Source organism: Ornithorhynchus anatinus, chromosome 5 (assembly GCF_004115215.2).
Source record: "Ornithorhynchus anatinus isolate Pmale09 chromosome 5, mOrnAna1.pri.v4, whole genome shotgun sequence".
NCBI lineage: Eukaryota > Metazoa > Chordata > Mammalia > Monotremata > Ornithorhynchidae > Ornithorhynchus > Ornithorhynchus anatinus.
Genome location: NC_041732.1, coordinates 70,787,131 through 70,814,822, shown reverse-complemented (window position 1 = coordinate 70,814,822; position 27,692 = coordinate 70,787,131). Strand labels below are relative to the sequence as shown.

At 52.8% G+C, this 27,692-nt stretch overlaps 1 protein-coding gene across 7 annotated transcripts in view; it reads left to right on the top strand.

The window, feature by feature from the left end:
• The window catches only part of CAMTA1 (calmodulin binding transcription activator 1), a 1,175,303-nt gene that overhangs the window by 1,019,586 nt on the left and 128,025 nt on the right, over positions 1 to 27,692 (top strand). For all 7 annotated transcript variants that reach the window (XM_039912082.1, XM_029064835.2, XM_039912081.1 and 4 more), the window contains exons 8-10: positions 4,087 to 5,942; positions 13,698 to 13,824; positions 19,801 to 19,935. In XM_039912082.1, coding sequence (XP_039768016.1) covers positions 4,087 to 5,942; positions 13,698 to 13,824; positions 19,801 to 19,935 — 2,118 coding nt within the window. The remainder of the gene's footprint in view (positions 1 to 4,086; positions 5,943 to 13,697; positions 13,825 to 19,800; positions 19,936 to 27,692) is intronic.

The following is a 27,692-nucleotide window of genomic DNA, read 5'->3' as shown; positions in this document are numbered from 1 at the left end:
ATCTTTTCTTAACTGCCCGGGACCTTGTGGATTGCGGCTTTATCCCTGCTCTAGGCTTGGCTGATGCTTTTGCAGTTCAAGGTCTTTTGCCACCAAACGAGTGGCCGGCTAATCCTCAGGTAGCGGGTCAGAATTTGGGGTCAGGGTCAAAGCGCAGAGCTGCCTGGATTTTACACCCACTTTTTCCTATCAGCCCCCCCCCGCCCCCAAGTCAAGACAAAGACCTAGCCCCGGATCCAGCAGGTCCATTTGGCCCTTGAACTTGGGCAGGCATTATACAACTGTGCCTTAACACTCTCAGCGGGTGATGTGGTTTTGTGGATAGAGCACGGGCCTGAGAGTCGTAAGGACCTGGATTCCTAATACCGGCTCTGCCCCATGTCTGCTGTGTGACCTCTGGGCCTCGTTTACCTCATCTATAAAAGGGGGACTAAGAGTGTGAGCCCCATGGGGGACAGGGACTGTGTCCAACCTGATTAACTTACGCCTACCCCAACGCTTAGAACAGTGCTTGGTACATAATAAGAGTTCAACAAGTACCATTATTATTACTATTATTATTGCACGCCGCCCAAATATCCTTTTTCAAATTCCACCTCGGCACAGTGCCCCACTAGAGAAGCAGGGTGCCCCATGACAGAGAGAGACCTTGGCTTTCTAATGGCACTGGATTTCCTGAATTAATTTTGGTCCTCCCTGCTTGGAAGAGCAAGAAGGGGTAAAGTGCTGTCAAGACTTTTCATAATACAGAGACCACCCAGGATTTCCCCTCATAGTCTTTCCAGCCCATCTCTATCATTTTCAATGCTCAGGCCGAGAAAGATGCCAGTCGTGTATCATAAAACACAGAGAACATCCTCAAAACCAAACCCTTCCTGGGCTTCAGCACTTTCTTTGAGGGTGGTCACCTATAGTTTAAGCCTGAAGCAGATGGCAACTGAAATACTGTGGTTTGGTTTAAAATCCCAGGCAGAAAGGTCAGCAGGCCTTCTGGGTGCCCAGATGGGAGTCATCATCGTCACCGTCTTCCTGGGGCAGCTTCCCTGGTTCAGGCCTCCGTGAGGAACGTTACCACTTTTACTGGCTTCAGTTGTGCTTTAAAGGAAGGACTAAGCATCTCCTGTTCTGCTCTGGGATGTTCAATTTCAAGACAGCTAGGGAAATGATCATTATTTGCAATTGCCGAGCCTATAGATTGTGCAATTATAAATTCAAATAGCAACACTTAGCTTCCAGGAATTTTCCCAAATGAACGTAAGAGAACCGATTCAGGTCTTAAACTTGCATTAGTAAAGTTCTTATTCAGGGCCAGGAAATAAAAAATTAAAAAAAAAACACCCTCAGACCATTTTCACAACTCTCCTGCTACATTTTGGTGCCCAGAAAATGGCAGCTCTAATGGCCCTCATTCACTGCAGAGAGAGGTTCGTGCTACTATTTGATCACTCAGCTGCCTCAAAATGAAGGTTGGTGTAATGATCTTTGGGTTCAGTAATCACAGACGCTTACGATGAGAAAGAGCCACAACTTTAATTGATACTAGCAGGTAGTGGCCTTCATTACCTAGGGCTAATTTTTGCTCCTCCGTTTTAGGGACCATCTTCTAATTCTGGTTCTATTATCCCTTCTTCTCGAAGGGAGGGTCTTTAAATGTTAACATCACTCTGATGGGACCTCATTATGGAAATAGATAACCATCCTTCAAGTTAAAGAGATGCCACTGGCAGTGATTGCTCTCTAGGTGTGGGAGGGCATTTCTCCAGGGCCATGGAAGATCGATCCTAGCAGAAAAGCTGTTTCAAGAGCGACGGCCTTTTGAAAAAGGCAAGGGGCCTTCTTTGAGAATGGAGCCAGTTCAAGTAATTAAATAGGTTAGTCCTCATGTGAAAGAAAATGGCGAAGAGCTGAATGAAGGATTACGTATTCTTTAAACGCGCTTTTTTTTTTTTCTTGCTTTGAGACAAGAATGAGCAATAACTTGAAGACAGACAAGCAGAATGGGAAAAGGGTGAAGAGGCTCAGGGGATTGGAACAGCCCATGGCAGTTGTCTTTCCCTGAGCTTGCCGGTTGGGGCCTGTAATGAGTTTCAGAGACTCCTCAAGTTGGAACAGGGAGCAAATAGTCCTCAATTTTCAGATTCAGTCAGTCAATAAATGGTAATTATTAAGTGCTTACTGAGTACAAAGCACTCTACTAAGCATTTAGGAAAGTACAGTAGAATAGAGTGGCTAGTTATGATCCCTTCTCAGAAGGAATTTATGGTCTACTGGGGGAGGCGGACATTAAATTACATTACAGATGAGGGAAATAATAGAGTGTAAGTTATGTGTTGTGGGGGCTGAGGTGAGTATCAAAGCACTTAAGCGGTAAACGGCCCGGTGCACAGATGACACGGAGGGGCGGGTGGGTAGAGGAAATCAGGGCTTAGTCAGGGAAGGCCTCTTAGAAGAGATGTGATTTTAGGAGGACTTGAAGGTGGGAAGTGTAGTAGACCGCCAAACATGAAGGGGGAAGGAATTTGAGGCCAGAGGGAGACATGGGCAAGAGATTGGCAGCGACTCAGACAAGACTGAGGTACAGGGAGTTGCAGATTGAGCTGTAGTAGGCCATCAGTAAGGTGAGGTAGAAGGGGGAGAGCTGATTGAGTGCCTAAAGTCAATGAGCTTATTTCCTGAGGGGACAGATTCTGGGAATCCAGACTCCTCGCAGGAGATACCAGACCCAAACACTCCGAAGGCTCCCAGTGATTCTAGGCACCCCCCCCCAGGCATCTCAGTAGAGTTTCCCAGTTCGGTCCAGGTGATCCCTCGACATCCTCTCACAAGACCACCATAGGCCTATGGAAGAGGAACCAATCCTACCCCCTGCCAAGGGGGCCAGGAGTCACCCTTCTCTCCCCAGAGGTCCTCAGCGCCTGGATTTATCCAGAACCCGCAGCACTACCAAACTGACTAACTAGTTAGTCCCTGCCAAACTAGCTCCAGAACAGACGGATTCTGACCTGACCTAGAGGGTTAAAAAGAGCCAGACCCTGCCCCCTCAGATGCAGCCAGACTGAAGTAGCAGCCGAATGCCAATCGGCTGCCAGTCTTGGCCCCCCACTTGGATGACACCGAGTATACAGGCTGTAAGCTCGCCCTGTAGACTGTAAGCTCTCTGTGGGCAGAGGGTGCGTTTACTGACTTTGTTGTATTCTCTCAAGCACTTGGTAAAGTGCTCGGCACACAGAAAGCACTCAGTAAATAGCCCGGATTGATATCAAGGTGAATGGGGCGAATCTAAGAAAGGATGCATTCCCCTAAGGTTATCTAGCGAAAGGATAATGAAAGGATTCTCTCTCTCAATGGACACTGAAAGCGCTCGGAATTGGGATGTGTAAAAATTTTCATTTTTAACGATCATCCCTGCCAAATCAGGCTAACTTAGATCATGAGTTATTACTAAAATTATGGATGTGTTATATAAACAAAAAATGTCATCATAGATTATTATTATTATTAAATCGAAAAAGAATCTCTACTGAGAGGCAGTGTGGCCAGATGGAAAGAGCCCAGGTCTTGGAGTCAGAGGACCTGGGTTCCAATCCCGGTTCTGCCTCTGGTCCGCAGTTTGACCTCGGGCAAGGCACTGCACTTCTCCGGGCCTCGGTCCCCTGATCTGTAAAATGGGGATTCGATACCTATTCTCCCTTCTCCTTGGACTGTGAGTCCCCTGTGGGACCTGATCATGTCGCATGCACCCCAGTACTCAGTACGGTGTTCCGCACCTGGTGAGCACTTAGCTATTATTATTACCGTGAAGCGAGCATCCCGCAGTAGCAGGGCATCAAGTCCGTAACGGTCACCTCAAGGGGAACTAATCCACCGACGGCGTTCAATAATGGTAACGATGGGTTCTGTTAAGCGCTTACTAGGTGCGGAGCACCGTCCCGAGCGCTCGGGCGCGTACAGCGCAACAGAATCAGCAGACGTGTGCCCTGAGGTCCGGGGCCGGTTTCTCACACTGGGGAGATGGGTCTAACCCACCGAGCGTCCCAATTCTAATCCCCCTCTCGGTGTCTGTGTTGCGTCTTGTCATTGCCATAGGAGCAGGTAGCAGTGTGCATCACAAGTGTAACAGTGCCAAACACCGCATCATATCTCCAAAGGTCGAACCAAGGACAGGTGGGTACAGCGCTCACTCAGAGGTACAAAATAACGATGTCTCTGAAGGCAAGAACGACCACAGCCACGGCAAGACCTCGAGCCGCGAGAAGAGGAACGGCAAAGTGGCCAAGCCCGTCCTGCTGCATCAGAACAGCACGGAGGTCTCCTCCACCAATCAGGTGGAGGTGCCGGACACCACCCAGAACTCCCCGGTGTCGATCAGCAGCGGATTGAATAGCGACCCGGATATGGCCGACAGCCCCGTCGTGACCGGGGTGTCCAGCATGGCCGTCGCCTCCGTGATGGGGAGCCTGTCGCAGAGCGCCACCGTGTTCATGTCGGAAGTCACCAACGAAGCCGTGTACACGATGTCCCCCACCGCCGGGCCCAACCAACACCTCCTCTCGTCCGACGCCGCCGCCCAGGGCCTGGTCCTGGCCGTGAGCTCCGACGGGCACAAGTTCGCCTTCCCCGCCGCGGGAAGCACGGAGAGCCTGTCCATGCTGCCCGCCAACGTCTCCGAAGAGCTGGTCCTCTCCACCACCCTCGACGGCGGCCGGAAGATCCCGGAAACCACCATGAACTTTGACCCGGACTGTTTCCTCAACAACCCCAAGCAGGGGCAGACCTACGGGGGCGGGGGCCTGAAGGGGGACTCGGTCGGCACCAACATCCGGCAGTCGCCCACCGCCGAGCGCGGCTTCGGCTTCGGCGCGACGCTCGCGAAGGAGATCAAGACCGAGGACACGTCCTTCGAGCAGCAGATGTCCAAAGAGGCGTTTTCCTCCTCCTCGACGTCCAACTCCCTCACCCTGACGGCGGGGTCCGGCCTGCTGCCGTCCGGCGGAGGGCTCAGTCCCAGCACCACCCTGGAGCAGATGGACTTCAGCGCGATCGACTCCAACAAGGACTATTCTTCCGGGTTCAGCCAGGCCGTCCAGAGCCCCCACGTCCACCAGACCCCCTCCCCCAGCTTCTTCCTGCAGGATGCCAGCAAGCCTCTCCCCCTCGAGCCCAACGCCCACGGCAACCTAAGCGACTCCGGCAGCTCCTTCGGCAACCCCCTGGGGGTCCCCACCGTGAAGACGGAATCCTCGGCCCAGACCCCGTCCAACTGCAACGGCACCGTGGAGACCCGGATAGAGTCCACCTCCTCCCTCCAGCTCATGCAGTTCCAGGCCAACTTCCAGGCCATGACCGCGGAGGCGGAGGTGCCCATGGAGACCTCCCAGCCGGCCGAGGGGAGCGAGGGCCTCCTCAAATCGGGGGAGCTCCAGGCCTGCAGCACGGAGCACTACATGCCCCCCGAGGCCAACGGAGGGATCAGGAGTGGGACCAACCTCCCCATCCTCCAGGGCAACATGGTGCAGGGACTCTACCCCGTGGCCCACCCCAGCCTCAATAACTCCTCCAACATGGAGCTCAACCTAGACCACTTCGACATCTCCTTCAGCAACCAGTTCTCGGACCTTATCAACGATTTCATATCGGTAGAAGGGGGGAGCAACGCCATCTACGGCCACCAGCTGGTGTCGGGGGACGGCGCGGGGCTCTCGCAGGCCGAAGATGGCAACCGGGCCTCCTACAACCAGGCCGAGATGTGCATCCCCTGCTGCAGCCCTCAGCAAGGCACCCTGCAGCTCGGCGGTGCCGAGAACGGGGCCAACACCATGGCCTACATGCACGTGGCCGAGGTGGTCTCGGCCGCCGCGGCCCAAGGCACCCTGGGAATGCTGCAGCAGAGCGGACGGGTCTTCATGGTCACCGACTACTCCCCGGAGTGGTCGTACCCGGAGGTAAGCTCTCGCCTCCCGGTCGGCGCCGTTGGCCGGGTCGGCGCCTGTGGCCTCGTCGCAGCACGGCGCTCGGCGCCTTCCCGGCTCGGCCTGCCGGGGACTCCGGCCGGGTCTCCCTCGGGCGAGCGGCCGTGGGGCGTGGCTGCCGGCGGGTGGGCGGGAGCTCGGCCTGAAGCTCTCTGATAATAACCGAGGTGTTCGTCGAGCACTTACTGGGTACCAGGTACCGTATTGAGCGCCGGGGCGCGTCGAGCAAACTGGGTGGGACCCGGTCCCCCGTCCCGCGTGGGGCTCGCGGCCTCCGTCCCCGTTTTGCAGACGAGGGAACTGAGGGCCAGAGGAGCGACGTGACTCGCCCCGGGTCGCGCAGCCGACGAGTGGCAGAGCCGGGGTTGGAACCCGTGAACCTCTGACTCCCCGGCCCGTGTCCTCTCCGCCGTGCCGTGCTGCGTCTCCTCCCGTCCTGCGAGAGCTGATCTCCAGCAGCCCAAGTCTCTCCCACACCTACAGGGTTTCCCCCTGTTGCCCTTCCTTGTCCTCCTGTCGGTTCCAGACAGCGGTGCTTCCCCGCCATCGGCTCTAGCAGGGACAAACTGGCTGCGACTCTGACCGTTGCCCACACTGAGTTGTCTGTCCAGGAATGTTGGCCACATTCAAATTCCCCAGGCCGCAGACCCAGGCTCCAGGCCGACCCGGTGACTCGCCCCTGTGAAGCTCACCTTCTGGGGTGCCCGACTCCACCAGCTCGTCGGCAGAACCCGGAGAGGGGGGCGGGCAAGAGATGTCCGGTTGTGACCGTCGTTGACCGGTTTGTCTGGTGGAAACAGTTTCTCTCCACGCCGGTTCTCACGTCTTCCGCTTCCTCGAGACCGTTTCCTCCTGCGCCGCGAACGAGCAGTTCCCGTGGCTCCCATCCACTTCCGCCCTCCGTGCGGGTGGTTCCGTGGCAGGGACGTTCCCCCTCCGACCCCCCTCTCTCTAATCCAGCTGTCACGAAGCCACCGTCTCAGAGCTCCTTAGGTGGGCTGACATGGAAGGGGAACAGCGAGGGTCCCCGAAGGCAGGAAGGCAGGCCGCCAGATCAGGCTCGTCTTCCTTTCTCCCACTGATTTTGCCGCGTGACCTTCGGCTTGTCTCTTAGCCTCTCTGGGTCTGTTTTCCCACCTGGAAAATGGGGAGACTCATACCTGTTCCTCCCTCGTGGCGATCTACTGTATTAACCAAGTAAGGATTTGGTTAGACCTCCCAAATTCCTGGCGCGTGCTCCAGCCCACCCACTCACAGCTTAGAGTCTCCCTCCTAAGCCCAGTGGCCACAGGAGCCACTGGTCATTTATCACCAGGCAGCCCTGGTTAGCTGAGGAGTTGGGAAATCCCACCGGATCTCAGAGAAAACCGGAAATCGAGGAAACAGATCAATGAGCCAGGGAAGGAGCTGGGCTTCCTCTCCCCTACATTTAGCCCCTCAGAAATGACGACCCACACTCCAGGAAGCCACCTTCCTGCACCCCAGTGCACGTTAGGAAGTTTGCATCTGTGTGAGGCTCCCTTATCCATCCACCTCATTAGCCGGGGAGCCGCCTGCCCTGCAGTGTTTGAAGATTGAGCCCGCCACCGTGGCTGGGAGGACCCGGCTGGCACCTTAGGGCGGGCCTTCTGGGCTACCAGGGGTCTAGGATCCTCTTGTCCGTGGGGCAGTTGTACGAGAACATCCAGGGCTGTCCTTTTCTCCATCAGTGGGTCATCCGAGGAGCGGTTTGGCCCTTAAAATGTGTTCTCGATCGCCTAATCTGAGTCATAAAAAGAGTGTGACTCATTAGTAGCATCACCGGGTGGTTTACAGATTCACCCGCTTGACGGCAGTGGGCTTGACCAGACGGTCTCTCCTGGTCCCTCCCAGCACAAGGATTCTGAGAATCCCGATCACGTCTTGTATAGGGAAAGAGCTGAGGCCCTTCAAGGGGACAGTCGGAGAACCCAAGGGTCAAGAATTGGGGGCAGAATTCAAAAAGAGGGACACGACGACCAAGAAGCCAGAGTGGTGGCTGGGAAGGTCCTTCCTAGGGCTCCCAGGTTTATCTTGCAGAATCGTTCATTATCCTTACTATTCAACTACTTGCGTTACTACCGTGGCTCAGTGGAAAGAGCCTGGGCTTCGGAGTCAGAGGTCATGAGTTCGAGTCCCGGCTCTGCCTCTTGTCAGCTGTGTGACTGTGGGCGAGTCACTTCACTTCTCTGGGCCTCGGTTCCCTCGTCTGTAAAATGGGGATTAGAAGTGTGTGAGCCCCACGTGGGACAACCCGATCACCCTGTATCTCCCCCAGCGCTTAGAACAGCGCTCGGCACCTAGTAAGCGCTTAACAAATACCGACATTATTATTATTAGAATTATCACTACTACCATTATATCACCATAATAATAATAGCAGTAGTACTAAGCGCCTGCTAGGTGCCAAGCACTATTCTGAGCCCTGGGGTGGACACAAGGTTATCAGTTTGGACACAGTCCCCGTCCCCCATGGAGCTCACGATCTAGCTGGGAGAGAGCAGGATTTTACAGGTGAGGAAACTGAGGCGCAGAAAGCTGAAGAGACTTACCCAGGTCACACAGCAGGCAAGTGGCAGGCGGAGATTAGAACCCAGATCCTCTGACTCCCAGGCCCGCGCTCTTTCCACCAGGCCAAGCTACTCGGCCCCTCTTCGGTTCTCATTCCCCGCCGGGGTAGCCCTGGAGCGAGGCAGTGAGGCACAAGTGTGAATAGTCCCCCATCCCCATTTCTGCCTAAAGGACATCAGACTAAGGAGCGGGGCGGTCGGGAGCTCCGGGATCTCGGGAGCTCCCCTTCTTCCCTGGTCGGACTGAAAACTCCGAGGACGCCGTTCCATCCCGGAGAGACCGATTCGCACGTTACCACAGCGGGGCAGCGGAGGAACAAGGAGGGGAAGGGCCGTGGCTGCTCCCCGGGCTTTGCCAGGGTTCGTGCGAGGCCCAGTTCCAGGCAGGGGAGATTCCCGGAGAACCCGGCTCCTTTCCATTGGAAGGATCAGCCCTGTTGTGCCTCCAAAGAAGGACGCTGGCGGTAGGCCAGTTACGCAGTCCGCCAGCTATGCAGGGAGATGACCCCGGATTGCGGGCCTGGGCCGTCACAACCCAGAAGGGAAGAGTGGCCAGCCGGAGATCGCCAGGTCAGGCTCCCGCCGGGGCGGCTTCCTCACGAGGAGAGCTCACGGAGGGCTGAGCACCGAGCAGGGGCCGCCGTAGCCCCGGGACAACCTTCTGGGTTGGTCTTTGGAAGGCCAAGTGACTCCACTTGGGTTAGCGTATTTTGGAATCCTGATGAGGAGGGCTGCTCCTCAGAAGACACCAACGCTAGGAATAGTCCGGGGAAGAAGTGGAACAGTCAGACCGGCCGCTAGATCGATCGAAACCGGAACCGTGATGGTGGGAGCCCCGTTAGCAAAGTTACGGATTACGGCAGAAGGCGGGACGTTCTGGAGAGATTGTATCCATAAAAAGAATAATGATAATAATTGATAATTCTGCTGTTTGTTAAGAGCTTACTATGAGCCAGGCGCTCTTCTAAGCGCTAGGTTAGATACAAGCTACTCGGGTTGGACACAGTCCCTGTCCCACGAAGTTTTAATCCCCATTTTACAAGTTGAGGGAACTGAGGCACAGAGAAGTGACTCGCCCAAGGTCACACAGCAGTCAAGCGGTGGAGCTGGGATTAGAACCCATGACCTGCTGACTCCCATGCTCACACTCTATCCACTAGGCCACGCTGCTCCCTGAGTCGCTCCATAGTGTGGCTATGAATCAGAAATGATTCGAAGGCACTTGATAAATAAATAAGCCTCCTGGGAGTCAGTCAGTCATATTTATTGAGTGCTTACCCTGTGCAGAGAGCACTGTACTAAGCACTTGGGAGAGTACAATATAACAATAAACAGACACTTTCCCTTCCCGTAATGAGTTTACCGTCTAGAGGGGGAGACGGGCATTAATTAGAGAAGCAGCGTGGCTCAGTGGATGGAGCCCGGGCTTGGGAGTCAGAGGTCACGGGTTCTAACCCCACTTGTCCGCTGCGTGATTTTGGGCAAGTCGCTTCACTTTTCTGTGCCTCAGTGACCTCATCTGTAAAATGGGGATTAGGAATGTGAGCCCCACATGGGACATCCTGATTACCTTGTATCTATCTCCCCCCAGCCCTTAGAACGGTGCTTGGCACATAGTAAGCGCTTAACAAATGCCATCATCATCATTATTATTATATAATAATAATATATATTATATGTTATACTATCATATATGTGGTTCTTTCTCTCCCAGCCCTCTTCCTCCCACTCTCATGTTCCCCGTTGCTGGGGAAATCAGGAGAGAGCAGAAAAGAGGAACGGGTATAAAATCCGAGACCTCTCTGAACCTGTGAGCCCGGGGAGATTGGGTTCTCCCGGGGACCCTCCCAGAAATCGAGGCCTCCAGAGAGCCACGCCGGACCAGTCTCCACAGACTGCTCTGTGGCCCGTAGCGAGTTCCGGATGTATAATCCGGCCCTCTAGATCCGAGCCCCGAGAAGGACACCTGGGGAAGGAAGTTCAAGTGCTGTCGGTAAACTGGCCACTTGGTGTCCCCGGGGCCTTTCCCAGCCGCTTGCGGGAGCCAGCTGCCATTCCTGGTGCAGGGACACACAGTGTAATAATAAAAATAATAATAATTATGGTACACGTGAAGCTCTTGCTATGTGCCAGGTACCGCATTCGGCGCTGGGGTGTATACAAGCCATTTGGATCGGACGCAGTCCCCGTCCCACGGGGGGCTCACAGTTTCGACCGTCATTTTACAGATGAGGTAACCGAGGCCCAGAGAAGTAAAGTGACTTGCCCCGGGGTCACACAGCAGACAGATGGCAGAGCCAGGAATAGAACCCACGACCCCCGACTCCCAGGCCCGTGCTCTATCCACTACGCCGTGCCGGACGGAGACACGCACCCCCGTAACCCTGTTTCCGGGTCATGCCATGTGACTTCTGGGTAGCAGTGATAATAATAATGGTATTTGTTAAGCGCTTATGTGCCCGGCGCCGTCCTGAGCGCCGGGGTGGATACGAGGTGATCAGGTTGTCGCGCGTGGGGCTCCCAGACTTAATCCCCGTTTTACGGTCGAGGTCATTGAGGCCCAGAGAAGTGAAGTGACTTGCCCAAAGTCACACAGGTGATAAGTGGCAGAGCCGGGATCAGAACCCACGACCTCTGACTCCCAAGCCTGAGCTCCTTCCACTGAGCCACGCTGTTTCTCGGGCGAGGCCCTTGGCTACCCTCGGAGCTTTGATCTCAGTCAGTCTCCTTACCCGCCTTGCGACGGACAGCGGAGGGGTACCGTGGAGCGGAAGATGCCGTACCTTTTTCCAAGCTGAAAGACCCAGGGGCAGTGGGAGGCCTAGGGTCCCTGGATGGGGACTGTGGAAACATTGCGCAGAGAAGCTGCTCCAAACCCCCCGTTTGGCCCGCGCAACTGTGGTTCCATCCGGCCTTGTCCAGATGTCAGGGGTCCCAGCCTTTATCCGAACGGTGCCAGAGGGAGGCCCGGGATTCCATGGGGAACGCGCGGGACAGAAAGGACCGGGCCCATTGACCTGCCGAGAGAGACCGACCTTTCTCCGGGGATGCAGACCGTGCGACCAGAGCTGAACTAAAATATGTAGTTCGGCCAGATTAAAACAGGGGTTTTGCCCGGCTTAGACCCAACGGTTCCCCCCAAGAAAGTTCCTAGGCCCTGGAGGATAAAGGAAGAGATAAAGGAAGAGGATTGAAGCAGCGCTGGGGGTTGTGGTTTGCCTTCTGAAGCTCGAGCACTAGATGGTGATCTCACCCAACGGTTGCACCGCGTTTATCTCTGCTGGGCCCTGGAGTGATGCAGACCAGGAATAGCGGGAGGTTTGAATTTCCTTCTGACCAAGGCGGGAGACGCCGGACGTGTGGGCTCGGGATGCCCCATGACCTCGGAGCCAGACGTAGAACGCAACTTCTGATATTGTCAGGTGCCGGACCTTGTAATAAGATGGGTTCTTTGGGTCCCCCCGAAGACCGCCTTGGGGGAGACGCGCGGAGATCGGATCTTTTGCTGGGCCCGGACCCCCTGAGACGTGCTGCCGAATCCAAGTCATCGGCGGCGGTGCGTTCGCCCCCACTTTTGGGGGGGACAGGATGGATTCAAGGGTGCCCTAACCCCACTCTGTCTCCCAGGGAGAGAAGTGTCGGCAGAGAATGGGGTTGTTAGAGTCAGCAGATTTTCCTAAAGGGCCCAGCGCGGAGAAGCAAACCGTGGGGAGGGCTAAATGGGGGAGCGGTTTTTTCAGGGCCGGGGGGGAAAGAACTAAAAGCTTTATAATACGTCAAGGCATCTGTTGGCGTTTTTTCCACTGCGGTTTGCGTCCTACAAACCATCTAAGCACATTGTAACCCAGATAGTTTGTAGGGCGCAGTGCGGTGGGATTCATTGTATGACCGCAGGGGTCCAGATGTGCGCTTGCTTTAGGAGTAGGGTGAGCGAATACCTGGGAGATACCTCTTCGTAATCCAAGGGGCAGCCACAATGCCTAAGGGAGGTATTAAGCTTGGAGTCTGTGGGAGATACCAGGATAAATTTACCCCCTACAGGCAACACAACCCAGAATAGGCTGCCCCTGGGACCCCCCAGACTTGATCCCATCCCACTCGTAGATTCCCTCTTCCAGGCCCTCCCTCCACGTTCTCCCCTCCCCCGCCCCCAGCCCAGTCCCGACTCAGATGCCAATCTCGGGGTGGTCTCCTGGACCTCCGTTGAGGGTTCACTCCTGCAGGCCCACCGCCATCACTCTGACACAACGGAAAGCTATCGCTTTCCCAGCGACGCCGTCGCCAGGGCTGGGGGTCGTCCGAGTCCTCTCCCGGGGAGATCTGCGCAGGCTTCCGGCCCGGTTGGGAAAGCAGCTGCAGACCCCGGGGGACCTCCGTCAGCCACGAATGATGTGGCTCAGTGTCTGTCCCCATCTGGCTGACGGAAGCCAAGAGCCCAGGTGCAGCTCCCAAGAGTGTCGAGACGGGAGGGCGATTGGATCTGGAGCCAACCCTCCTCCCTGTCCTCCACTCCCCCCAGCTCAGAGCCAACGGGGACGGGTAGGGATCCAGAAACAGCTGTGATTGACTCCCAGACCTACGTCGTTCCCCGCTTTCCGGCTCTGTCACTCCCGTCCCGCCACCATCCGGAGCAGGGGCTGAGGGACCTGAGGGGGCTCTCCATTAATCAGGGAAGGGGAGAGTTGCCCCACTCCGCCTGCCATCTGCGGGACAGCCCAAGCCAGAGAGACAGGCCGGGGGGGGCGGGAATGCAAAAGGAATAACTTTAGACCTCTTAGGGTGATGGACTACGGGCTGAAGAGAGAGGAAGATCAAGAAGGTTCCAGAGAGCACAGCCTGCTTCCCTGGTCTCCGTGGGAACCGGGAGAAACCTCCCTGGATAGTGTGATACGAGTTGGGGAACCAGAGTCCCCATAGCCATCGGTCACCTCTCCCCCGGATCAGGGCTGCGGGTGAGGCCCTAATCCACCAACCCTCCCACTGCAAGCCCAGCCCGAGGCAACCACATCCATCCGCTTTTCGACCTTCCATTGTCACTGCGGACTTCCAGGTGACCCCTCGAGCACCTCTAAGTTGGGGATCTTCAGTGTCCTCTTCGGTGTTGGCTTCCCCGGGACTCCCCTCTGTCTCTTTCTTCCAGGGAGGAGTGAAAGTCCTGATCACAGGTCCATGGCAAGAAGCCAGCAATAACTACAGCTGCCTGTTTGATCAGATCTCAGTGCCTGCGTCTTTGATTCAGCCAGGGGTGCTGCGCTGCTACTGTCCAGGTAAGGAGCGGTCCCTCCGGGGAGCCCGGCACCCCTGCCCCCCCGGCCTCCCCCAGACAAGAATCCACAGTGTCCATCGAAACGGCTCTGGTGCTGAAGCCGGCAGGGGCCGCACGTTAGGGTTGTAAAGCAGTTTTTTGTGAGGTATCTGTTAAGCACGTACTCTGCGTCAGGCACCGTACTAAGCGCTGGGGTAGATAAGAGCTAACCGTGTTGGACACAGACCCTGTTCCACGTGGGACTCAGAGTCTTAATCCTCATTTTACACATGAGGTAACTGAGGCGCCGAGGAGTAAAGTGACTTGCCCCAAGTCGCACAGCAGACAAACAGCGTTCATTCAATCGTATTTATTGAGCGCTTCTGAGCCGAGATTAGAACCCAGGCACTGACTCACAGGCCTGTGCTCTACCTACGGGACCACACTACTTCTCTTCGTGGCACGGTTCCACTGGCTGGTATTCGAGCACCCAGGTGCTACAAGGGACATGATACAAAAGGGCACACCTGCATTCAGCCAATTAACTTCTCTGAATGGCAACAAAATCTGCCAGACCGTAGGGCAGGAAATCAAGGGATCAATCATCAATCAGTAAATCAATCAGTAGCATTTATTCAATGCTCACAGTATGCAAGGCACTGTCCTGATTGCTTGGGAGAGTATAGATCACATCTCCCCAGTTAAGCCCTTTTCCCCTGGCTCTCTCTCCCCCTTCTGTGTCATCTGCACACTTGGTTCTGTGACCTTTATGCGTTTGATATTTGCCCCACCCCCGCAACATTTATGTACATATCCTTAAATTTTATATTTTAATTTATTTATATAAATGTCTATCTCCCCCTTTAGACTTAAGCTTGTTATGGGCAGGGAGCTAATTCTGCAGTATGATTTTCTCCCAAGCACTCAGTTCAATGCTCTACACAGAGTAAGCTCTCAATAAGCACCGTTAATTAATAATGTCGGTATTTCTTAAGCGCTTACTATGTGCAGAGCACTGTTCCAAGCGCTGGGGTAGATACGGAGCAATCAGGTTGTCCCACGTGAGGCTCACAGTTAATCCCCGTTTTACGGATGAGGTAACTGAGGCACAGGGAAGTGAAGTGACTCGCCCACAGTCACACAGCTGACAAGCGGCAGAGCCGGGAGTCGAACCCATGACCTCTGACTCCGAAGCCCAGGCTCTTTCCACCGAGCCATGCTGCTAACTGATAGATTACAGTGCAGTCGAGTTGATAGATATTACCCCTGCCCATAAGGAGCTTATAGACTGAAGGAGGAGACAGACGATAAACCAAAAAAAGGTGGAGAAAATGACAAGAGTGTATGGATCTGTTCATCAGTGCTGAGGGGCCGGAGGTGAGGTGGATATCAATTGCTCAGGGGGTACAGATAATAATAATTATTATTATGGTATTTGTTAAGCACTTACTATGTGCCAAGCACTGTTCTAAGCACTGGGATAGATACAACCAAATCAGGCTGTCCCATGTGGGGCTCACAATTTGAATCCCCATTTTACAAATGAGGTAACAGGCACAGCGAAATGAAGCGGCTTGCCCAAAGTCACACAGCAGACAAGTGTTGGATCCGGGATTAGAACCCACATCCTCTGACTCCCATGTCCACGCTCTTTCCACTAAGCCACACAGATCCAAATGCATAGGTGTTGCAGAAGGGGGAGAGGGGAAAGGAGGGTTTAGTCAGAGAATCCCTCTTGGAGGAGACAAGATCCTTGGAGATATGGCAAGATGCTTTACTGGAATAAGGAGGAAGAAACTGAGCCCACCTGGAGTTGGAGGTATTTCTCTAAACTTCCATCTGGGCCAAGTCGCTCCTGTAAACTGCTCTCATCACCTTATTTTCATGGCTTACCTCCCCTCCTCTCTCCAGAGCTACTGCAGTTGCTTTGTTCTTCCCTGGAGCTAGTTGGCTCCCCTTTGCTCAGAAATATCCCCAAAGAGGTCAGGTCTGGCCGTTGGGGCTGCTGAGGCCAGCTGTTTCCTTTGCTCTCCCTGCCCCGCTTCCAACCCCACAGCACTTGTATATATATCGTAATTTATTACGATAAGCAGCGTGGCTCAGTGGAGAGAGCACGGACTTAGGAGTCAGGGGTCATGGGTTCTAATCCCAGCTCCGCCACTTGTCAGCTGTGTGACTTTGGACAAGTCACTTAACTTCTCTGTGCCTCAGTTCCCGCATCTGTAAAATGGGGATGAAGACTGTGAGCCTCACGTGGGACAACCTGATTACCCTGCATCTCCCCCAGCGCTTAGAACGGTGCTCAGCACGTAGTAAGCGCTTAACAAATACCGACATTATTGTTACTGTCATTATGAATTTGTATTGTTGCCTGTCTCTCCCCACTCCGGACTGTAAGCTCGTTGTGGGCAGGGAACGTATCTATTGTTGTATCGTGCTCTCCCAACGTGCTGTGTACACTGCCCTGCACACAGTAGGCGCTCAATAAATGTGATTGAATTGAATGGAATTAATGAGGGGTGGGTAGCTCTTCTCACTCTCCCCACCCCTCTCTGCTTCACTCCCCCTCCTGCCCCACAACCCACCGAAGCCATGCCCACCCAGAAACCTACACCCGCTCAATCAATCGACCGATCAATTGATCAGTGGTGTTCATTGAGGGTTTTTTGTGTGCAGAGCGCTGGCCCAAGCATTTACATGCATCCCGGGCTGCTCTCCCTTCTGGCACTTGGCTCTCGTGACCCTTGGACATTTGATATTTGCCACACCCTCTGCCCCACAGTTTTTATATACATATCTTTAAATTATATATTATAAATCACTTATTCATATTACTGTCTGTCTCCCCCTCTAGACTGTAAGGTCATTATGGGCAGAGGATGTGTCTGCTAATTCTGTTGCATTATACTCTCCCAAATGCTTATTCCAGCGCTCAGCACGGAGCGGCATGGTTTAGTGGATAGAGCATGGGCCTGACGGTCAGAAGGACTTGAATTCTAATCCCACTCCGCCACTTCTCTGCCATGCGTCCTTGGGCAAGTCACTTAACTCCTCTGTGCTTCAATTATCTCGTCTGTAAAGTGTGAGTCCCTTGTGGGACAGGGACTCTGTCCAACCTGATTGGCTTGTACTACCCCAACGTTTAGAACAGTGCTTGGCACATATTAAGGGCTTAACAAGTACAGAAATGACAATAAGCACAAGTGATTAATTAATCAGTCGATCCTTCAGCAAGATCATGGGCAAGTCCCATTACGGAAAAGAGGAATAATACTAAAAATAATTGTGGTATTTGTTAGGCGCTGTCTATGTGCCAGACATTGGACTAAGCACTGGGGCGAATACGGCATATCGGGTTGGACACAGTCCCTGTCCCATCTGGGGCTCACAGTCTCAATCCCCATTTTCCGAGGCCCAGAGAAGTGAAGTGACTTGCCCGAGGTCACACAGCAGATAAGTGGTAGAGCTGGGATTGGAACCCATGACCTTCTGCCTCTCAGTCCTGTTCTCTGTCCATTGTGCCATACCTCAGAGCCATTGGGATGGGTCAACACAGCTTCGTCCTTTCAGGTTAGCCTATCCCCAGGCAGCTCCAAACGGCCCTGCAAATGCTTGGGTCTCAACCATGCCCGCTCCTGGGCGCGTGGTTCTGGGAAATCAGCGATGAGGGCGGCTGTCCCGATCCTCTCCCCTGACCCTGGCCGCTGCATCGTATTATTAAACTACCTGCTCATCACCTGCCGCTGGAACGGATATTGCTTGCACTATAAACAGAAGCTGCTTCCTTGGTCTGTTGTTGTTTTTTCCCCCTGATTTAAAACACGGATCCTGGCCGGTCACATCTCCGTATCCCCAACAAGCCGCCAATCTTTCCGAGCCCTCCTTGGGACCTCTGTGCTTTTAAACCCTCAGGCGGTGTTTCGGGCGAGGTTTTGCCCCCTGATCCTTTCCTCCAGTCAGGGGAACCGAGGTTGCCTTCCTGAAGGATTTCTGCCCTTCTTCCAGTGGGCCCAGCGGGTGTTGTCCCAGGCCGTCCAGTGACACTCGCCACCCCCCATGGCATTCCTGTTGCTCTGATGGATGGTCCCGGTGATCCCCCAGTCAATGGGCTTTAACGGAGCACCTCCCGTAGTGCAGAGTACTGAATTTGGAGCTCAGAACATGTTATATCCCCAGTTCCTGCCCCTGGTAACTTAACACTCTAGTAGGGGGGACAAAGACAAGCACGTATAAATATTTGTAAACGTAAAATAGAAGCCGGTCGGGGCTGGAGGCTGGGTTGGGGGTGTGTGGGGTTGGCTTAACTAGGCTTCGTGGCCCCCTGGATTATAAACCGTGGGAAACAAGGCAGAAAGTGGACAGTTGACTAGGGCCCCTGATAAACACGTGGAGGCAGATTTCCAAAGGACTCAATCTGCTCCTTCCTCTCCCCGAGGAGAGACCGAGGTGGGTAAACAAGGGGGCAGATCGATCTCTGGTTTTCTCGGAAAGTAAATATCGGATGTTCCAGAGTTCACTCGATCTGATTTCGAGCAGGAACGGACCAGAGAATCAGATTTAAAAGAATTCCAAGGAATTAAGTGAACTCTAAGTGGGCCACGATTTAAAACCGACAATGAAAAGCGGACCGTGTGTATACCGCAAGTATTCTAAATGAGTAATGCCTGCACCGATTTAAAACACGGCTGTACGAGTGACTTAAAATACAAACTTCCAAACAGGGCATGGAACCGAGGGGTAGAAAAAACACACACAGCAAGTGGAAAGAGACTTTAAAAAGACATTAACGATGTTGAAAGGTCACAGAGGGATTTGACACAGTAAAGGATACTTACCAAGCTAAGAATAAAATCTCCGTGAACATCAAGAGATGCCTAAAGGAGGGAAGTTAAAATTGGGATGATGGGGTGGGGAGAAGGCTTTTTCCTTCTCAGCCTTTCAAGCTGCTATCAGGAGCCAAGATTCCCAGGAGGACATTAAGGCAAAAGATAAAATTAAAAACCAAAACAAGATCAAAGAGCCCTGCCCTTTGCAGAAATAGCCCTGCTGCTATTGCAATGGAAGTTCTGGCCTGTGGGGACAGTCAGCGGGACAGAATAATGATGATGGGTCCTTTCCGTCTCCGATTTCTTTGAAGGCAGGGGTTCTTTCTTTGAATCAGTAGAAACCTAGGTGACTTTCCAAGAGGCCGTGGGAAAAGGAGGAGTCCTTCTGAACTCCCTAAAAAGAACCCAGGAGAGGAGTTCCCCATGTCCACCGGGAGAGAGCTGAGGAGGGGTCCCTAGGCAGTTTACAAACAAGAAGGCCGTGAGAGCGGTCGTTTTCAACCGGCTGGTTGATTCTTTTTCGGATCTTCTGTATCAGTACCTCGGACAAGGCGTGTGGTACAGATTGAACCCAAGACTACATGTAGGAGTTGAGTTGCGGGCAGGAACCAGAGCTGTTGATTTTACTCCATTTAAATGGTCTAGGCAGACTCCACGGTTGAGTGAGGTATTTGTGGATTCTCCCCCCCCCCCCCCCCATTAGTCCTAAAGTTGGAAATGAGATCAGTCTAGAGTCTAGACAGGGAAACTGAAAAAACGTCTCAATCTGAGGGCCCCGAAAACCTCTCCCCTCTGAAAGTCGAAAGGACAAAGTGAAAAGTGAGGGACTGTAGTTGAGAACGATATGTTTGACCCATTTTGGACATCTCTCAGTTCGCTGGGAAACAAAAGCAGAGCCGTCAGCCCACAGAAGGGGTCTCCACCGTCGCGGTGGATGACGCGTTTCTTGCGACCACAAGTGAGCTCCGGTGGCCTTACCGAAGGACGAGCGATCCTACAGACAATGAGCAGTTCCCGAGGTGGAATTCGGTCCCGATTCTAATGGGCCGGAGGAGAATCTGGACCCTGATATTTAACCTGGAGAACGAGGAATACATGAAAATTAATAGGTCCTGGGCTGAAATGTGCTCAATTCCAACCTCTGACTCTGACCCACCGTTCTTTGTTTTCAGCTCATGACACTGGCCTTGTGACTCTGCAAGTTGCCTTCAACAACCAGATCATCTCCAATTCCGTGGTGTTCGAATACAAAGCTCGGGCTCTGCCCACGCTCCCGTCCTCCCAGCACGACTGGCTGTCGTTGGATGGTAAGGTTGGGACGTGATGGGGAGGGCCGTGAGAGGGAGGTGGAGGGGTCGGTTTGGGCCTGTCCTGTTGACGCTTCAGCCCTGGGAGCTGGCGCCCAGGGACTAACCTTCGGTCGGTCCTCAGAAAACAGAAATGTTTCAGGATGGAGAGATTGAGATAGGGCCTCGGTGGTTGTCTTCTCCTTTGGGGGAAGGACCTTTCCTTTCGTTGGGTACATTCTGGTTCAGAAGTTGCTTGATATCTGTGCAGTTCGGGGCTGTAATCTACTCATCATTTTGGCTGCCACAACTTCTCAGTTCTGTCTTGTCATGAAGAAGAGAAGGGATCTGGCCACCTTCTTTCTACTTAGGGTGTTTTCTGGGTTATTTTCGGAAGCGATGAATTGTCAGCCATTTCCTGAAATGTCGGCTTTCACCCCTTGGATTTCCCTGATTTCTCCGGTTCCATCGGAAATGTTTTTCAGAAGGGAAACCGCAACCGAACAATATCTCAGCCAGCCCCGCGGGATAAGCATTCCTTTCATTGCTCATCCCCAGGGTTGGCAGAAGTTGAGAGAGGGCATTTGGAGAATGAGCCCCCCTTTTCCTCTGCTCCTCCTCCCCTCCCCATCGCCCCTACTCCCTCCCTCTGCTCTACCTCCCTCCCCGCCCCACAGCTCTTGCGTATACGTATTTATCATTCTATTTATTTTCTTAATAACGTGTACGTATCTGTCATTCTTTTCATTTATATCGATGCTATCGACGCCGGTCTACTTGTTTCGTTTTGCTCTGTTGTCCGTCTCCCCTCTTCTAGACTGTGAGCCCGTTGTTGGGTAGGGATTGGCTCTATCTGTTGCCGAATTGTACTTTCCAAGCGCTTAGTACGGTGCTCGGCACACGTGAATGAATGAATGAATGAATGATGAATCAATGGCAACAGAAACAGAAAGATCTGAGAAGCAGTGCCCAGGATTCCGTCTTTCAGAGGAGAGGGTGAGCTTTCAAGTTCCGCAGCCCCTTTGGGCTGGGTGATTTAGGTGGAACGTTGCTGCCTAGGGGGTCATGGACCGAGTTCAGCGTCCGGCCCGTCGCTGGGGTTAACCAGTAGAGCAGCCTTTCACTATCAGTTATGGCTGGAGAGCTGAGCCTCTCCGCACAGCCGAGTGTCTGATCTGTGTTAGTGATGGCAACTTGGGAATGGTCCAAATTCCAACTTTACATTTTTTTTTCCCCCTTTTCCAAGAGGGCAGGTAGAGTCTGGCTTTTGAAATCTTTCTTGGCTTAGAGGTGGGCTGACTTTTCATGACTGCCATCTCCTCGCTTCTCAAAACACTGAAATTTAGCATTTCCGTTAATACTGAGAGAAGTGATGTGACCCCAGTCTGGACAGAGATGAAGGGTTAGGTCATGAGAAGCAGTGTGGCTCAGTGGAGAAAGCATGGGCCTGGGAGTCAGAAGGACCTGGATTCTAATCCTGGCTCCACCACTTGTCCTCTGTGTGACCTTGGACAAGTCACTTCACTTCTCTGGACCTCAGTTACCTCATCTGTAAAATGAGGATTAAGAGTTTGAGCCCTATCAGGTCCAACCTGATAAACTTGTATCCCACTACTTAGAACAGTACTTGACACATAGTAGGTGCTTAACAAGTACCATTATTATTATTATTATTATTTTTATTGTTGTTCAGGCAGACAGACGAGATCCCCAAACCAACAGCTCTATGAGTGCAGAGGCTCTGAATCGGGAACGTTTACTCTTTTACCGCATAACTCTGAGAACGTCGTTCACGCGCATTCAGTACAGAGCTCTGTTTTGTGTGTTTTAATGGTATTTGTTAAGTGCTTACTATGTGCCAGGCACTGTACTAAGTGCTGGGGTAGATACAAGCTAATCAGATTGGATAAAGCCCACACCCCATCTGGGGTTCACACTCTTAATCCCCATTTTATAGACCGAGGTAACTGAGGCACAGAGAAGTTAAGTGACTCGCGGAAAGAGCCCGGGCTTGGGAGTCAGAGGTCATGGGTTCGAATCCCGGCTCCGCCACTTGTCCGCTGCGTGACTGTGGGCAAGTCACTTCACGTCTCTGTGGCTCAGTGACCTCATCTGTAAAATGGGGATGAAGACTGCGAGCCTCACGTGGAACAACCTGATGACCCTGTATCTACCCCCGTGCTTAGAACTGTGCCATTTAATGATGATGATGATGATGATGATGATGATGAAGAGAGTAAAGCACACTTAGAAATGATAGAAAGAGTAAACCATTAAATAATTAGATGAACAGATGCCATATAAGTGCTAAGGTGTCTGATGTGTTGATATGACTTGGAAGATGGAAATTATTCAGGTAAGGTCTGGTTGGAACCACATTTTAGGAAACTTTGAAAGTGGGGAGCCTCATGGTTTAGGGATTTGAGGTGAGATTGTCACTGAGCCCTCAAAGTGACTTTGGGTTATTTGGGATCTGGTGTGAGCCCTCCAGTTACTTAACCATATCAAGATGAACTTTTCCTCTTCCTCATTTCTCAGATCTTCCCCTGGGCTGTCCCAGCCTTCTTGCACAATACTAGCATTTTCAGGATATAACAAGGGATTTGGGGCAGGTTTGCTAAGCTGCTCCCGCCTGAGGAAATGAGAGGGCCCAGACACATGTGTATGAGCGTGGCCTCGGATAAGGGACTGAGCCAGGCAGGATATTGATTTCCTACCTTCAGGATGAAAACCTGCAAGAACACTTCAACCAGATGGTTAGGAAGGTTAAGTTTCTTGTAACTCTTGGAAATGGAGCTGGAGAGAGAGGGTCCTTTCCTGATGGCCTTGATCCCTTTTGAGGCTTCTTTGGACATGTCATCTCAGGGTCAGATCGATGTCCCTAAATGAGAGGAACTTAAGGACTAGCAGTTAGGAACTCTCTCAGCTTTCCCTGCTGGAAAATGCTGAGCTTAATAAAACCCACAAAGGCAAACTCAACCTAGAGGTCAAAGTGCAAGTGTAAGTTAGAACAGGACACTTGCCTGTACTTGTACTTTCCAAGCACTTAGTACAGTGCTCTGCACACAGTAAGCGCTCAACAAATATGACTGAATGAATTCATTCATTCAATAGTATTTATTGAGCGCTTACTGTGTGCAGAGCACTGTACTAAGTGCTTGGAATGTACAATTCGGCAACAGATAGAGACAATCCCTGCCCATTGACGGGCTTACAGTCTAATCGGGGGAGACAGAAGGACAAAAACAATAACAGTAGTTTGGCGGTGGTGAGGAGGGAGGGCATTCCAGGACAGTGGGAGGACGAGGCCCAGGGGTCGACGGCGGGATAGGAGAGAACGGAGGACGGTGAGGAGGCGGGCGGCAGAGGAGCGGAACGTGCGGGGTGGGCAGTGGAAAGAGAGAAGGGAGGAGAGATGGGGGGGGGCAAGGTGATGGAGAGCCTTGATGCCTGCCGAGAGGGCAGGGGCGGGAGAGGCAGTGGCTCGTCTCGCGGCGGACCGCCAGCTCGAATGAATGACAGAATCAAGCAAAGGGAGTTGTGAGGACTCTAGGAAAGAGCCTTTGAGGGGCCTGTGAGAGACAGCTGTATGGGAGGATAGCCATCTCCTGCATCAGTAAGAATGCATCATCCCATTAAAAACAGGTCCTGCTTCACCAGCTATTGACAGGGCTTCTCCCTCCGTAAGGATCCTGAAGAGATTTAACATCGGCTTACGAAGTAGCCAAACAGTCAGTCTTTGGAGAGTTCTATCTCCTGAACTTTCCTGTGAAAGATAATTGGAAATTAAGTGTCCTGGAAAAATTCAGGAAGGTAGAACTGAGAAGGGTCGCTAAGGCCGCGCTCCTGGTCAAACCCGGGGTGCCCTAATGAGATTTATCAGAGCTGCTCACCAGCTTTGAGTTGCTGGTTGGATTCCGGGGGAAGACAAAAGCTATGAGATTTGGTCACTGCCAAATGCCAGATGCAGCCTGAAGGTTCCGTCTGGCTCTTAGCTGCTTTGGGAGGTACATTCTTCAAGAGGCTATTCAATAGCATGGGCCCGAGAGTCTCTTGAAGTCACCATCGTACGCCAAGCGGGATGAGTTTTTATGGAAGATTGAGGGGAGAGGATCCCATCGGTAGGTTTCGGGAAGGGTGGCACCCTAGTCGGCTCTTGTTCCCCTCTCTCCCCCCGATCAAAATTTGGATACTGGTCCTTCACTCCAGGGGGTGTGTCTGAGCTTTCCCAGTTATGCTCTGAAGAAAGTTCTTGAGGACCACAGACTCTTCCAGTTTACACAGCATCCTGGCCACACTGAAGGTGACTTTCAGGCCTCACGGGAGACACGGCCCCCTACGTGCGGTGTACCTATACATCTGCAGCCCTGCCTGGGACTGCTGGGAATTCGTACCTGGCAGCCCTAGCTGCTTCCACCGCAGTCCACAAGGCTTCTAAGTGGGGACTGGGGAGTTATAAGGGTGGCCCTTTATCTCCTGAGCCCAGACCTGATTTGAGGCTACTCCAGACCCAGCTGGATATGCGAAGGATCTGGACCACCAGCTGGTCAGGACCAGCACCTCTGGAGTAGCTCAAATCTGAGCAGGACTCTACTGAGGCCAGCCTCCCTCTCTCCCTCTTCATTCCTCTCCTGCCTTCACCTGGGCAGGGAAGCCTTAGCCCCTAGAACCTCAGCATCTCTGTTTTGCCACCTGGAAATCTGGCCCCCCTGCGTTTCTGAGTTTTAATTAATAATAATGTTGGTATTACTTGGGGGAGGGTCAGTGTCTATTCTTTTTCTTTCTCCGCAACCATCTAATACAGTGCTGTGCCTCCCATGAGTGCTCAGTGCATCATTTAGACTAATCTTCATCTCACATCCTCATGAATAATTCAAGAGGAAATTGAAAGCCATCACTGGAATCTGGACAAGAGGAATCTAATTCACTTCTGGATAGGAAGTTGAGATGCTGTTCCCTAGTTCCCCAGGTTAGGAAGCTGACAAAACTACTGGTGAAATGGGGGAGCACAGAGGCTAGAGTCAAAGAGGGTAAATGAAGGGATAATAATAACAATATTAATAATCATACTAATAATGATATTTCTTAAACACTTGCTCTGTGTCAAGCGCTGTTCTAAGGGTTGGGGTAGATACAAGCTTATCAGGTTGGACACAGTCCCCGTCCCCCACGGGACTCCCAGTCCTGATCCCCATTTTACAGTTGAGGTAACTGACGGACAGAGAAGTGAAGTGACCTTCCCATGACTTATCACATGGCAGATAAGTGGCGGAGCTGAGATTAGAACCCAGGTCCTTCTGACTCCCAGGCCCGGGCTCTATCCACTAGGCCGTGCTGAACTGCCACGTTGTAAAGGGGAACTCGGTTGGTTCCATCATCCAGGACCTGAGCTAAGATGCCCGGAACAAAGCTGAGATCAGCTGGGCTCAGGCCTGATTTACTTGTCCCTCTGATTCTCCTACACCAACCCAGAATATTCGCCTCTGACATGCTCTAGCCCAAATGGTGTCCCAGGCCTCACTTCCAGAGGCTCCTGTAAGTGCCATTTTGCACATGCTCCAATTTCCCCGGCCTGCAAGGAACTGCAATACTTGTGGCCTCTGGGGACCTGCGCACCCCCGGAAAGACCCCCAGCCCCGAAGCAAGGCCAGACCTTCCGCTGGATCCATCTGGTTCATCTCCCATCCTGTTGCGGCCAGGTCTGGCCTTGGACGCTGCAGGTCGGGGCTCTTCTCGGATCAGACGGGGCCTGGGATCGTGGTGGGCTGTGCTGGGTCCAGCTGGAGCTTTTCAGATGGTGGATCCCGGAGCCTAGAGTCCTGCAGAAAGTGTAAACAGCCGTCCCATCCACAGCATCACCTATTCTCATATGCTGCCCCACACAGGGGCACCTCACCTCCTAGATATCCCAGCCATAAGAGTTCCCGGTAACATCGCCTATGGTGTCCAGGGGTGAGGTTGAATCACACGGCACCGATATGTGGGTTCGGGGAGTTTCAGAACCCCGAAACAGGGAATCGGAAGTTAGGCCTCTACATTGTAAACTTCTCCTGTAGAATGGAAGCTCCATGTGTGCTCACTATCCACTGACGCTGTCCTCTCCTGGTTCTCCTCCTATCCCTCTGGTCGCTCATTCTCAGTCTCTTTGGCGAGCTCCTCCCCTGCCTCCGCCCCCTAACTATGGGCGTCCCTCCAGCTTCGGTTCTGTGTTCCCTTCTATTCTCCATCCACACTCACTCCCTAGGAGAACTCATTCGCTCCCGTGGCCTCAACTACCTCCTCTGTGCAGATGATTCCCAAATCTCCATCTCCAGCCCCGATCTCTCCCCGCCTGCAGTCTCGCAGCATTTCCTCCTGCCTTCAAGACATCTCTACTTGGACCTCAGACTTGGCGTGTCCCAAACAGAACTCCTTATCTTGCCATCCAAACCCTGTCCTCCTCCTGACTTTCCCATCACTGTTGACAACACCACCACCCTTCCTGTTTCATAAGTGCTTAGTACAGTGCTTTGCGCACGGTAAGCACGCCATAAATATGATCAAAATAGTGAACAAGCCCAAACCCTGTAGTTAGCCTTGACCCCTCTCTCTCTCATTCAACCGACATATTTAATCTATCGCTAAATCCTGTCGGATTTAGTTACCACGTTACTCCGAGCGCTTATCCTATCCTGCCTTGATTACTGAATCGGCCACCTCGCTGACCTACCTGCCTCCTGTCAGGTTACTCCAGGCGCTTGGCCTATCCTGCCTTGATTACTGAATCGGCCACCGTGCTGACCTACCTGCCTCCTGTCTCTCCCAATCCAGTCCATTCTTCACCCTACTGCCTGGATGGTTTTTCTACAAAAACATTCAGTCCATGTTTCCCCATTCCTCAAGAACCTCCGGTGATTGTCCCTCCTGCTCCGCATCAAACAGAAACTCCTTACCATCAGCTTTAAAGCACTCAATTACTTTGCCCCCTCCTACCTCACCTCGCCACTCTCCTACTATAACCTAGCCCCCCCCCCAGACTTCGCTCCTCTAATGCAAACTTATTCACTGTACCGCAATCTTTTCTATCTCGCCACTGACCTCTCACCCACGTCTTGCCTCCGGCCTGGAACTCCCTCCCTTTTCATATCCGACAGACGATCACTCTCCCCGCCAAAAGCCTTACTGAAGGCACGTCTCCTCCAAGAGATCTTCTCTGACTAAGCCCTCTCTGCCTTCTCTTCCACTCCCTTCTGTGTCACCCTGACTTGCTCCCTGTGCTCACCAACCCCTTCGGCCCTTATGTATATATCCGTAATTTATTCGCTTATATTAATGTCTGTCTCCCTGTCTAGACTGTAAGTTCATTGTGTGCGAGCAGTGTGTCTTTTACCTTGTTGTGTTGTACTCTCCCTAGTGCTTACTACGGTGTTCTGCACACAGTTAGTGCTCTTCAGATTTGATTGATGTGGGCAGGAAACCTGTCTACCAACTCTGTGGTAGACTCCAAGCGCTGGGTACAGTGCTTTTCATATAGTAAACACTCAGTAAATACCACTGATCAATTCATTGATTGATTCTACTTCAACAACATGGCCAGGATGAGCTAGGTCCTTTTACCTACCGTGGGTTTTGTAAGTACCGGGATGCCCCAAGTATGGCCTTCAAAGCCTGGCTCAGGGCTTCAAGCCGCTACATAGACTTCCCCACTGTAATCTCCCATCCCTTTTCCAAGCTGAGAGACCGGCCTCTATGTCAAGGAGCATCCTCGTCTCCACTGCTGTGGAGTGATTCTGAGTTTC